The sequence below is a fragment of the Plectropomus leopardus genome, chromosome 20, assembly GCF_008729295.1.
Source record: "Plectropomus leopardus isolate mb chromosome 20, YSFRI_Pleo_2.0, whole genome shotgun sequence".
Classification (NCBI taxonomy): Eukaryota; Metazoa; Chordata; class Actinopteri; order Perciformes; family Serranidae; genus Plectropomus; species Plectropomus leopardus.
This window is the reverse complement of record NC_056482.1, coordinates 12,585,623-12,600,147: the sequence shown is the minus strand read 5'-3', so window position 1 is coordinate 12,600,147 and position 14,525 is coordinate 12,585,623. Positions and strand designations below refer to the sequence as shown.

The window sequence follows — 14,525 nt, the reverse complement described above, 5'->3', positions numbered from 1 at the left end:
ACATCCTGTTCCCATCACACATACTGTATATCAGTGTTGTTCGCATTCAGACTTTACAAGAGTGAGCTCAAGGTTTCGATCACACAGATTAAAATGAACTAGTTAATGTCTCCAGTTAACGATTTATATTTTGCACTACTGTAAGATCATAGTCCCAAAAAATGAACTAGTTGACATTTGTTTAAAGTTCACATAGGGTGCTCCAGGCTATTCTTTTTAAAGCAAGCCTCCTCCTACCCACGAATCCCCAGCCCCCAATGATTGCCACTGCCCACTTCCCAAACTAAATTATTACTGTATACTACTCGACAGAGAATCCTAGACAGATTACTTTCAAAAGTCTCAAAAAAAAACTATGTAAGTAGATGTTTTATAGCTTAAACCATGTATCATACTATGTAGAAAATGTGAAAAAAGATCTTCTGTTCAGTTATACTTTGGATGCATTTGAAATTTTATTTGTCCTACATGAACACAATTTTGTAGTAGTTCAACAAAACATATAATAAGAAGTACATATGCTTCCAAGTGAGCGGGTACAGGCTCCATCACTGGCTTCATTTATCGCTCTAGCTGGAAATGTGTTATGACTTCAGCTCTGCAGAGATTTAGAGACAGCAATAATGGGAAAAATGGGGAAAAAAGACCAGGACTTTGCGTCTGTGTCAGTCAGTGTGGAATCAGGTATTTGGACTGAGGGGCAGGGCACTGGGCCTGTTAAATATTGACTGCAAGTGTAATTTCTTGATATGAACATGCACTCGCAGATATATTTCCCAAGACTCGTATGCTATTCAAATGTTGTCGATGTGACTGACATGTTTTTTATCTGAACTGGCTGCAGCAGCACCGGTAGCTGCATTGTCTGAAGTACAATGCTCTACTCATGCTGATGCTGTCAAACAACTCATGTTTGAAATGTTTATTACAACAGAACAATGTTAAAATTTGGCAACTAGACTTCGACCTAATCACTCCCCGCAGATGTTTATATTATGTTGAGGAGTCATGATTAAATATCTCCCTCCCCTAATGAACAGACAGGGGGAGAGCTGCAGCTTAAATAGACCACCAAATTGGTAGGGTGTGTTTTGTAGATGACATACAGACAGTGGGGTATGACATATGTGTATGAATCAGTGCAGCTTGAGTTGACTGCCTGATATAACTTGCGGGCGTCACTCCGTATGTTGCAAACTGATGCATTTAGTTCATAGAAAATATGAGCATGTTCAAACGTGCTCTTTAAGTGCGTTGATGCACAACACAGCTGTACATCTCCTAATGTTTGCTCTGGCCTCTGTGCTTTACCAGCTGGTGTAGAAACTGAAGACTTGCCAGGCATGTTGAAGAGGACAACTCAAAAACACAAAAAGGATGACACCACTTCATCCCACACACCTGTTTCGTAATATAGAAGAACAGCGCCCCTGACTCTTTCTTCCCCAACTGTCCAAGGTGATAGCAGATAAATGTGAGGTGCGAGTTCAGTGTTGCTCTTTGGCTTGGAATAGGTTCTCCTCCACTGTACAGTTTATTTCCATAACTGCTTTTCTTAGCTCTGTCAATGTTAAATTATTCAGGTCTAATTTATCCAACGGTTTTTCCTCCAACTGCCTTTGCACATGTGCATATTTTCTCCCTGCAGACATTCACATTCACAAAAGAAAGACCACATTGTAGTGGTTAGTGCAGTACCCACTGCAATGTTTTTATATGTAATACTTAAGCACTTAATCAGTTATGTATGCTATTAAAAACACACACATCCATTTGTGTGTGTTTTTAAGGCCACGTATTGGATTTTGGAAAGCAGGAAACCTGTATGCTCATTATGGTTATGGCAGAGTTGGGGAAACCTTTCCAGTTGTCTGTTTCTGAACTTAAAGGATAAGTTAGTGCACTCATCAGCCCTTTACCAATGAGGTATTCTGCCCCAATGAACCCTATAATTAGGGCTTTAAGTGAAGTAGAAAATATGAGCGTCTGGTGACGTAGTGGTTTATAACACATTATATTCTCGGGTTATATCACTGCAGAAAAAGAACCAATCTGCAGTAAAAGTGCAGAAAAAAACCTCTCTCTTAGCTTCTTGTTAAGGAAAAAATAGAACAAACTCTACTTCTTGTGTTAAAAATAATCAGTATCTGCTTTTAATTTTGACTCTTTGACCCAAAGCTTTTTTTGTTGTTGTTGTTTTTCTCAGGCTGGCAGAGAAGTTGACATAAAACTCTTGATTTGGTGTTTAGAAATAAAATGAGAGAACAAACAGGGACACAGCTGCAAACTGTTCTGTCTTAAACTCACCACAGTAAGTGTTTTTTGTACTTTCAATTAACGTCCACATCAGTGAGAACAACAAACAACAGAAAGAAATTATGTTTTAGTCAGGCGTATGGCTTCCTTCCTCTAACATTTATCCCAATGAATATTTAATTGGCTTAATATGCTAATGAAAGAGATTTAGCTTTGAGTCACAGGGAGTTGTGTCTCTTCATCCTTGCACCACATCTGTTATTCTTTTCCTGTTTTTCTAAAAAAAAAAAAAGAAAAAATCTTTTTGGATTATTTCTGCCTTTCATTCAGACCCATCCCTTTCTGCTTCCCTCTACTGCGTTTTATTTTTGTAGCATTTGGCACTCATGACGGTTAGCTGTTATTTTTGTTACCTGTTTTGCTTGCCTGTCACATCTTGTCATTTGTTTGCACCCTTTTGCCACTTTGTGCTTTTTTATTTCTCTCCCATCTCCTGCTTTCTCGTTCATCTCCCTCATCTGTCTCCCTCCTGACTAACGGCTCTCTTTGCCTCACTCTTTCCCCCCCTTGTCACAAGTGCAGAGTAATATTGAACAATGGCGTAAATCCATCCCTGACTTTCAGGACATATGCCCTCCCCTCCCCCATCTCCTATACAAGCCCACCCACCCGTCCTCCCCCCCTTGTCCCACAGCCCGCAGAAATCTGTCCACTCAGATAAGATGCTTTTAAAATGGAGATTATTGTCACTGTCCATGGCATCACATTATTTAGTACAAAAGAGGAGGCTGGCAGTGTCCGTGCAGGAGTGTGTGTGTGTGTGTGTGTGTGTGTGTGTGCTGTAATAAACGTGTGACACACAGCAAAATAACGGCAAAGCTTATAACAGTGTTGTCATGTCTCTGTTTGCAAGACTGCGCCCACATCATCAGGATTACAAATCAGACCCCCCCTGCTGCTGCCTGCATGGCTTTATGTAACACACGTACGTACAGTAGTTGCAAACACATAACACACATGTACACACAAATACACACACGCACACACCATCTGGCTCACAGGGCAGAAGTGCAGAAGTGGGGGCATCAGCTGCTGGAATAAGCTAAAGCATTGTGAGCGCTGAGTGTGTGTGCGTTCAGTGTTTGCAGCCCTGGAGGAGCGAGCAAATTGAGTCTGTGTGTGTGTGTGTGTGTGTGTGTGTGTGTGTGTGTGTGTGTGTATGTTTGTGTGTATCTGTACAACATGTTTATTCTCTCACATAGAGAATTCATTTTAAATTTAGTACTCATTAAGTTGAATCCTGAAGCTTGAAGTCAGGCATACACGTGCACATGCTTGACATACACACATACACACACACAGTTACTTTTTGTGTGTGTGCTGTAGGAGGTTCAAGGATGGTATTACCTACTTGGGGAAGAGCTGGGACGGAAGAAGCATCTTAAAGTGCCCACACAGCACAACCACCACTTCACTGGTAAGTTAAATTAATCATTAATCATTATTAATAAGGCTGGAACATGGATTTTCAACTGAAATGTTTCTGCTGCAATATGGAAATATGAAGTATTGAAAGTTGCCGTCAGATCGTTAGACCTGTTCGCTGTGCTGCGTTTACAGTCAGGGGATGGTAGACATGAAACTTGATATCATGTTAGTGGAGTGGAGAGTCAGACTGTAAAATTAGGAGAGGCCAATGGAGAAAAAACTGGCAGCGGTAACAGTAGATGACATAGAGTGCCCAGGGGAGGACATTTTTCTATAGGCCAACACAGCAGTTCGCATTGCTCTGGTTACCTCATTAAAAAGCCTCTGGGATTTTGAGTCATTGCAGAAAATAAGCTCTGTGGCAAGCAAACATTAATAGTTACACTTTTTTTTCAGCAAGATAATCTAGATGAATGAACACCACGTTTATAATTTTGTAAGCCTGAATAGAATTGTCAGAAGTAAAAAGCTACCGTTTGGCTATAAAGGAATTACACTTTGGTCACATTAATTAACATTGCCTCCACAAAGAGGCTGTAATGCTGTATTTGTCACAGCTTGGCATGATCATGTTCTCTAGTCTCCTTTAGCTACTTGTTAGCAACTGCCTTTATTAAGAGACAGAAAAGCTTTACAGCTCAAGAGTATTTACTGATGTGTTTTATGTTGTGGAACAAAACGAGAAACTTTTGCCGTCAGCTGCAGTGGAATTCATGACTGGATGATAAGTAGTAGTAAGTAAGTCAGTAGTAAGTGAGTAGTAGTAAGTAATTTTATTTCAGATATTTTATTCCATTTTTTCTAATATGATACTACCATCGCATTGTATTGTCATGCATGTTTTCTTTTACCATCCAGCCTATTCGTCGAAGGCTTCGTTTTTCCTGTCTTGTCCAGAAGGTGTTTTTCATCTGCCGTCTGTTTGTACAATAATGCTGCATTCACATCGCAGATATTTCTTTAAATAAATCAGGAAACCTTTCTATTTGTAAGCCATATTTATTTTAGGAAAAGTTATTTTTTAGTGTAAATGTATTAAACACTTTGGCATGTTTTGGTGCACAAAAGAGCCTAAACAAAGTGCCCGAACAGTGGTGAAACAGGGTAAAGATAAAAGTTACAAATGACATACAACAGCATAGAAAATAATTAAAAGGTAAAAGAACACAATTCAGAATAGTAATTTAGGCAACAATCAACTGAGTGTTAGGGGTCAAACGAAACTTGATTAAAAATGACAACTGTAAGAGCACAAGTCAACCTAACTACTGTAAGTGCCATACATATATTTTGAGGTTTGTGTGTGCCGGGCTCATGGCTTTAAGTCTTTATCAGTCTTTGGGTTGGGAGGTGGGGCGACTGTAGAAGCGAGGGATTAAGAGAGAGAAAGAGAGAAGGATTGGGAGAGCGAATGGGGGAAAGACAGAGAATGTGAGGGAGGGAGGGGTCTGGACGATACCCTGACGCGTCACAGTTGCCAGAGAGAGAGAGAGAGAGAGAGCTCTCCCATACTGTTCGCTGCTGGAGTAGATCTCCCCTCACACACAGACACACACCCACCCAACTCACACATACACACACACACACGCACCCTCACACACACACACTGACACATTTGTTTGGACATCTATTTTTCTTCTCTCCACCTTCGAGTGCTCCTTCTCTTCCTACTTATGTTTGCGCTCACTCGTAGTTTCACATTGGTGGTGGTGGTGTGTGTGTGTTGGAGTTATGCTACTCTGTGCCAGCCATAAGGGCAGCCTAGACTAGGTGAGTACTTTGTTTGTGTTATCGTACTTGACTGTACACATGAGGAGATTTTGGAAGTTGCATGTTGCTTTGCGAGGAAGCAAATGTGCAACGTGAAATGGTTCATTTTCTTTTGAGGATGCTGCTTGTCTGCTACACTCTCTCTCCTTCTGTGTCTTCACTGTTTTCTTCTTTTTTCCTGGTTATTGCCCATTTGTTCTCCATTATCTTCTTCTTCTATCTTTATATTCCTCTTTGGTGTGTTTTTATTGTTGCTGACATTACTTTCCATCTCTCTTTGATACTCTGTGCGTGCACTGTTAATCTGTCATTTCTATCTAATTTTCTTTTGCTGAGCTAAATTGGTCACAATTGTTTTCCATTGAAGACCCTTTAAGGAGCTTAGCTTACCCATTCAGTAGATTACTTGCAGTGCGACCCCGTATTTTTGTACACAAACATGCACAAACCTTTTACATCAGCACACAGTTACGTACTCCCACATACACTTTTTTTTTTACCAGCCCTCCACAACCACTGACCCTCCCTGTTCGCCAGTACCATCGACTTCCCTTTGCTTATTCACATAGTTCCCTTCTGGGGTATGAGGATGACGATGATATCATGAGACGTGAGCTAACCCATCCCAATTTACACCGCTTGGCTGAACTAGGCTAATCTGCCTCATGCAACTTTAAAATTAGTTTTATGCTTCTGTGGATGGAAATGGGACAGGGGTATCACTTTGGACTCAAGACTCAGCCAGCAGGAAACCATTATAAGGCTCGCATGAGGGGATCCTGCCTTATACTCGAGGGTTACATTGGTAAAAAGTTATTTTAGCTGTGGGCAGACAAGCTTAGATATGTTTAACTATAGCAGAAGTGTTGCAATTGTACTCATTGTTGCTGAGAAAGTGCACAAAGGAAGTTTTAAGTTCCTTAATTTTCTTAGGATGTCATGGCAAAAAACCCAGTATACTGTGCTGTTTCAATGGATGTAGAATGTTTTCATCTTTCCCAGTGGAAACACTGCCCCACTACTGTCTCATCTGATCCATGTGTGTGTGTACGAGAGAGAGAGAGTGGGGGATGCATACTCATGCATGCACTTGCGTGTTGCCAGCTGGCAGAATGTAGGCCATGGAGGCACTGCTGCACCATGACATGCACTAACATAGAAATGACCAGATTCCCATTCATTACAATGGCCCTCTGTGTGTGTCCATCCTCCTCCTCCTAATTGTTTTCTCTCTCTCTCTGTCTCCCCATATGTCTCCCAGTCCCTTTATATTTTGTGTCTCTTTCACACTGATAATCTATGTGTTGTGAATATCCTTTAGCATGTTCTCTGTCTTTTCCATTTCACATTTCTCCCTCTTAACATCACTTTTATTTTTATTTACTCTCTTCTCTCAGACATTTTCTGCGACATCACTGTTTCTTAGTCACTCCGGCATCTTTGTCATTTGTCTGTTAGTCCTCACTGCATCTCTTATGTAACCTAACACTGTTGCAGAATGCAAAAAGGCTTTTACTAAACAAACAGTTTGATGTAGCACTAGCCATAAAAGTCAGTGATTTGCATGTAGTATATCATTAAGTGAAATTCTCCAATTACAGGAGTGAGTAGGAGCAGACTGGGAGCTTGGCAGGCTCGCCGTGTTCTTGTAATTTATTTATTTTTTGGTGCTTGTCATCATGCTGTGCCCCTAACTCTCTCCAACTCTCAATCAATGGTGCCATAGCGGCAATCTTTTGAGAAATAATACTCTGGATCTGTCATTATAGGTGTAACATGCCTCACTGTACTTTTAAAGTGAGTTAAAAGTTGACTTAAGTTTTTAGTAGTGGTTATTTTGTAATCCTAGTTGTAATTAAAAATGTTAAAATTCTAAAATTTTTCTCCCTAAAAAGTACCATTATCTGGGTATCTCGTTGCTGCCAAAAGTTGATTAGGGGGTCAGAGGGGGAAATATTGTTTTTGGTTAGCAAGTTTTTTATATATTTCATGTCAAACTTGAAAATATTTGTGCTCCTATTTGATGCTCAGAAGGAGCCGCCCAATAAGAGCTGTAGTTGGTTGTTTTTGTTGATAGGTTTGTTCGTTTGTTTGTGTATTCTGTTTTAGTACAGCGCTTGGGGGAATTGTGGTATGCACTGACCAGGCTGAGCCCTGGGCAAAGGAGGTGCCGTCTGCACTCTTTCACCTTGCAGGCAGCACAGTAGAAGTTGCAAAAGGTTTGACTGGGAACTGAATTTAATGAAATGAACCCCAAAATTATCACCAATAACATTATGTTGATGCACATTTTGTAAAGATTTTATTTGTCCTTTTGTACAAGCAGAAACATTATACAAGTGGTAAAGGAACTGTTCACCCCCAAAACAAAAACACGTTAGCCATAGATCTGTCTGCATTTTCTCTAATGTAATGGAATGAGATGGTATTCAACTTGTCGTGCTCAAAGTGCCAAAAAAAAAAATACATTCAAAAACTCAATAGCAATGTTTTCCAGCAATCACAGTCCAGTTTGTCAAAATAATCCACTCCTTATGAGCAGTTTCAGGTAGGAACTATTTTTTTTCTACAGAATTACACCTGCCAACTGTATCATTGCACAGCAAGAAGCATGCATCTACTTATGGACAAGAGGCTTGTGACAGCGTGAGATGTAAACATTTATCATGTTATCCTGTCATTCTCGGCTGAGCTGTAACGCAAGTGCTATAGGTGAGGTAGCAGTGGATGCACGCTTCCCTCTGTGCAGTGATACTCCCTGGGTATAGAAAGAAAATTGTTCCAACATTAAACCAGGTCTGTGGATTATCTTGTGCAGCCGGTTTGTGCGTTCTGGAAAGACATTGCTGTTAAGTTTATCAGATGTGTTTTGCTGGCACTTTGAGCACCACAAGTTGAGTGCCATCCAGGACCATTATACTGGAGAGAAGTGCTGACATCTCTACAGCCGATACCTCCAACGCTTGGTCAACTCACACCAGATTGATAAATAGCACTCCAGATAGGAGAACAAAATATGTATTTTTCATTTTTTGGTCAACTGTCCCTTCAAGTTTAAGCAAGTAAATGGTAAAGATGAAGGTTTAGGTTTAAACCTTGATGAAATTCCATGTCATAGTGGCGCTAAAGGAAAAGTCAGAGGATCACCGCAGTTTAATTAAATAATTAAACGTGCTGTGGTAGGAGAATGAAATTGGTTAGCCCCAGATTTCATCACAATTGAATGAGACAAACTAAGGCTAAAAAAAACATTAGCTCAGCTTGAGTCAGTGGAGTTTAAAAAAAACAAACTTCCATCTCCACCATTATTTTTCCCTTTCCTTGTTTTAGTCAGTGTTTATGTAATGCTTTTTTGATGGTGCCTGTATATTTGAGCTGTGTGGCAGGATTTCCTTTTCATGTACCTTTGACAAACCAGGCTAAAGTCACAGCTGTGTAACTTATCTGACCAATGAATGACAATAATGTATACAGCTAAATTGCTATAATCCTATAATGTCATATCCACATTGCAGAAAGTGTAACTTAACAACCAAACATCATCTATTGAAACAAGACTTTTACCGCTCTGCTAGATTAATCCATATTAATGTGCACAGACTCTCACCAGAGGTGCACTATTTGGATCAGTGTGTCTGACTAAGCCCTCGCTCAGAGATCTGTGCCAGTTCAGACCTAGGACAGTGCCAGGCCAAAAACCCTGGAGGCAGAACAATGTTGGACTGGGAAGCTGGCAGCACATCTGCATGTGATGTAGCATCGTCCTGACCTAATGGTTGACTTGGGACATTTAGTATTTAGAAAGACAATCTAAAAGAATGTTGAAAATAATAACAGGCCACACTGAAATGCAAGACATCTACAGACCATAATGACGGGTACATTTGCAAGAAAATATTCTTTAAAAAACCCCCACAAAAGACAAATAAATCACATATGGAGAGCACAATGAGAGAAATGAACTCTCTAAATACTCTGTGGCTCAGACAGACTTTCCTCCTCTTGCTCTCAGACTCTTTGCTTCTACAACAAAAACTATCCGCTGAGTGTTGACAGCTAATTACAACGTAGGTCCACAATAAAAAGGCTGCCATCTTAACTTTGCTTAACATGAGTTGACAGGCTGTGCATGAGTGGCAGCAAAACAACATTTCTGAGATAAGGAGTGACAGAGCAATTAGTGTTGATTTTCAGGACATATTTTTGTATTATGCAGTGGTAGAAGCCTCTTTTAAGCCACAGTAATAGTGTGCACAGCTCTTTAAATACTGTTCAACCAATAGTAATACTAAGGGCTAATTTATGTTACCTCAATGTACAAAAATAGGTACGTCAGTTTTAAATGTTGTAAACATCACATCCTCCTACTTCCATGCGTCATTTATGATGGCATACATACAGCCAACAGATGGCAAAAGAGGTTGGAGTCAAAAGTTTCATTTAATAACAAACGAGGTGACGGTGGAGTAGGTCGTGATAATGTGCCTTTTAAAAGAGACAGTGTTGCATACGCCGGTGGTCTGTGAGGTATTTAAATATATCACGACATGTGGACAGAGAATTCTTTGCACTATATTACCAATTTGTTTTGTTTTGGCATTTTTTAAATGTCTTGTTGTCCTCTATAGTCATATCTCCCTGGATCTTCACTACACTGCCCCCACAATCTCCGGTGGTACATCTCTGTTTCGTTCGTAGCCGCAAGATTTCAAAGACATGCACAGATAAAGATGAAATGAACATAGAGTATGGACATAGGGCCCCATCCCTGTCTGTATATGTATCTAACGTTGAGCATATATGAGCCTTTATCATGCAAGACACATGGATCGAGTACTCAGTGTATAGAGAAATCATTTCTTGTTTTATAAAAACAACACATACACATAGTGTATAGAATAAACATAAATGTAAACTGACCCAGTTCTACATTAAAAGTTTTAATTTTTTTGGATGGGATGCATGGGTAATTGTTCACTATCTGCACAGATCCAAAATGATAGATCTATGTAGCCACACATAACATACAGTCTGAATGTTCAGTGTAGGCTATGTAATTACTGAAAATCTCTAGACTGTGCTGCATAGAAAAGTAGGCTAATTCCAGATATGTTCTTATTTTCACTTAAGTGTTCATTTTAGGCCCTATTCTTACATTTGATTTTTTTTTGTGGGTACTTAAGTACTATATAATAACGTAATGTGTGCACTCGAATATGGAAATGACCTAATATGCCCTGCCCTAGTTTTGATCTAATTGTGTACTCAGACTCTTTTCTGCAAGTTTGTAGAATTAAATTGTGAAGTTAAGATAAGATAAGACTTTATTAATTTCATACCAGGGAAACTGACACGTAACAGCAGTTAAAGAGTAAGAAGCAGATAAAATGCAAAAAAAAAAAAAAAAAAAAAAAGATTTTAATGGCCAAAAAAGATAAAATATTAAAAAAAATACAAATTAGAAGAAAAGAAAATACAGCCTATTAATATTGATGCATTGCTGTGAAGCTTACACCCAAAATAGTGAGTGAAAGGGAAGTTAAACACAAAAACATACTGTTTGTGTCACTGTGAGGTTATGCCTCAAATGCTCAAAGCAGCAGGAGAAATCTGAGTGGATAAACAGTGCTTAGTTGTGTATTTAATTAATTACATATCAGTGGAGATTAACAAAACAGTCTTTATTAGTCTTGGTGGTCGTTAGATTGGTGGGTTATTTTTTGGAGATTAGGTACAATGTGTTACTATCCATCTGTGTGTGTTTGTGCAGAAGCATATGTACTGTATCTCTTCTCTTTGTCTGTGCGTTTATTTAAAGTGAGTGTTTAAGAAACTCGCCTAGCTCTGCTGTTTTGGCTTGCGCAGTGTGTCAGTGGGGACAGCTGACCCACAGTGACATGTACGTGTGTGTGTTTTTGACCATGGCTAATGCATTTCCCTCCAACGAGCTTACGATGTGGGTCAGATGGTCTGTATGCGTGAAAGCAAAAAATAGCAGAACAGCCATTGGGCTCGTGCTTAAAAGTGTGTCATCTGCATCGTACGCACACTTGTTTCGCTTTTTTAATAGATGTACAATGTCCAGACGACGCACTGTACACACTCACAATGCTGCCAGGCTTTTCCAGATGGTGAGCCTTTAAATCAGCAGATTAAAATGTACACTCTGTGATTAACTTATATGGAAGGGGATGGATGTGGACATAGAGGGATGGGGGTAGTCTCATATCACATTTTATTGCCCTGGTAAATACAGGCTGTGAATCTGTGTGAGTGTGTGATCGTGTGAGACAGTGTGTTAGTGAGTATATGTCTGACATGCCATGCATCTGATGCTCTGAGGGTAACATTGACCCCCAGGCTTATATCCACTTGATCTGAAGTGAAGCTTTTGACCCAACAGCTTACACTCTCAGCTCTGTGCTGCTGTGTTGCACTTTTCCTCCTTTGACATTGTCAGCCCTGCAAACTTGACATCTTCTTTTCCTGTCACAGATTACGATAAAACATTATTGTCTTTTTTTGAAAATATAGTACATTTTGATGGATGAAAATCAAGGCTACGGTTTATTTATTTTAACTCTGTATAGTAAATTTTGACCTTAGCTATTCATCTGACTGGAGCAGTATACTTAACATGAAGATACTAATTGTTAAAATATCTTCCCTTAAAAAAAAAACCCAAAACAGTTTGTATTTGGATCTTGCATATATTATTCAATAGTGCACACCCACCTAAATTTTCAGTTATCTTGGCTAATTAGACCTCTGCTCAGGTTAAAGTGGAGCTATTTGTGAGGTCAGGCTCACAAACCAGATCAAGTTTGGCTAAACATCTTTGTAGAAGTGTTATCATGTAATAATTGCCTAGTTTGTCATACTGATTTTATTCTGATTGACTTTTAAGTATTGTGCTGTTTTATGTAGTGAAATGTTCATGTTCGTGGGTTTTTATCTAATATGTTTTAGGCAGTGTCGGCTATTTGCTGTTCTGTGTTTTTGTATATATTTTTTTGTTTACCTTCCCCGAGACAACAGATGAAAATTAGCTGCTAGCTAACTCTGGTGCAATTACTTTGATTGTTCACTGTAAAAATAAACAATGTATGAATGAATTTAAGTCACCAAAGTTCATGATCCAATAACAATAGCATGCAAGACATTTTGACATGTCACAGCAGGAACAGCACTGGTGTCAGTAACACACCGTGTCTCAATTGGCATTGTTCTGTGCTCACACTTTTCTTTTTGAGTGCTTGAAGGCGTTTACACTGACAAAAATGGAAAATGCAGTGCACTATCAGAACCCAGTTGATGCACTCATGCTGGTTTAAGACAGTCGCCAAAATAAATGTTGGCGCTTTATGTTTCTGCAAACCTGGGATATCTAACATTTGTAACATTGTAACTATTATGTAGTAAACATGCTGAAACTCAAGTTTCTATGTGTTTCAACGACGGTGTGTTTAAAGTTTGGTTCTATTCAGCTGGATGTGCCATCAATGTCTTGCTAAAAAACACTGGCTTTTGGTGGCGTAAGTACTACTGACAATGTAGTGCTGGCCTCGCAAACAAAAAAAAAATTTGTTTGTAGGTCTCAAACAGTAGTCTGTCTTTCCCAGCTGTCACGCCGTTCCACATCCCCTTCACCTCATGATGAAAAATTCAGCTTATCTAAATATAATCAACACTATGTCACTTTTGAAAGATTGATATGATATCTATGAAATGTACAGTTGTAACAGATGACTGGTTTGCAGTAATGTACAATGGCAACATTTTCTCCTCGTGATTGGACTGGCACGAGGAGCTCAAACCTGAAACTGAATAGAAATAACCCCAGAATAACCCCATCAGACTTCTTGTTAGGTATTGTCAGTCTGACATGAGCTGCATATCAAAACGAAAATATGTAACGGCAGAGAATTCTACAAATGCCCTGAGCATACTCAGCAGCGTTTTCAGTAATTGTTGCTGATAAGACCTAATTATAATGCCCAGCTGACCATTATAGTCCATGAAGAAACCCAAGCAGACCCTTTTTTTGTTGACAGAAACGGATGTTTTACTATGTTGCTGTGAATGCTCAATATTTACAGGAAATATTTCAGTGATCAGAGGAGATGACCTGAAAAAATAGTGGTAGCAGACTGCAGGGACATGTTTACCACTAGAGGGGTGAATAGGAGGGGGAGAAGCACTTGCCAGTCTCAGACAACCACAGAAAGGGCTGCCACCTCTACAATACAAACTCTTTGCATCACACGCATGAATCTCCACAGACTGCAAACCTTCAGATAGCATAGTCTTTAATCTCCAGTGGGCGGACACTTCCATGTGTTAGGGTCAGAGGCAATGAACCACGACGGCTCAAAGTCGTCATGGACACAAAGTAAATTAGAATCAATTTCCTGATGGGCAGACAAGTTGAGCCCGCAGAAGGTAGGCGGAACTAAGTGGGCACAACTGAAGGGAGTGCGACTGCCAATGAGGGGCGCGCTCATGCGGAAAACGAGCCTGTTCCCATCCTGCCCAATTTAAGTGTCTCTGTTCAGCAGATATACTCTCATCATGTGTCACAGCACATTCTGACAGTTCTGTGTAGGATGATGCATCGTAGTCACGCCAAGAAAATCAGAACTGCAAAATATTGTAGATCTTTTTTTTTTGTCATACTTGAGGGCAGTTTCAATATTATGTAAAGTTAGGAATAGCTAAAATATGTCATTATTAAATAGTTTTAAAGAAATGTGAAACATATTTTTAAGTACCATGACTCATTCTTTTTTCCAAGTTGGTTTGAGTTGGCTATGGTCCTTTCTTTACAGTTGCACTGTACTGCAGTAGTTGAAATAAATTGGTTAGTTAGTAGTTTGAATAGCCACATCATCATCAACATGATGAGGTATGGCCAATAAAATTCTTTTTCCTAGTAATAACTTGGTTTTCTTGCAAAAGAAGGCTCACGCTCAAAGTATAATAAACCACCAAGTTTTTTTGATGCAGTTGTC

General features: G+C 39.5%; 1 protein-coding gene across 1 annotated transcript in view; it reads left to right on the top strand.

Annotated features, from left to right (window-relative positions):
- Positions 1–14,525, top strand: part of rgs3a (regulator of G protein signaling 3a) — a 146,837-nt gene that overhangs the window by 662 nt on the left and 131,650 nt on the right. The window contains exon 2 of the mRNA XM_042509299.1: positions 3,643–3,733. Within this exon, the coding sequence (XP_042365233.1) occupies positions 3,643–3,733 (91 nt within the window). The remainder of the gene's footprint in view (positions 1–3,642; positions 3,734–14,525) is intronic.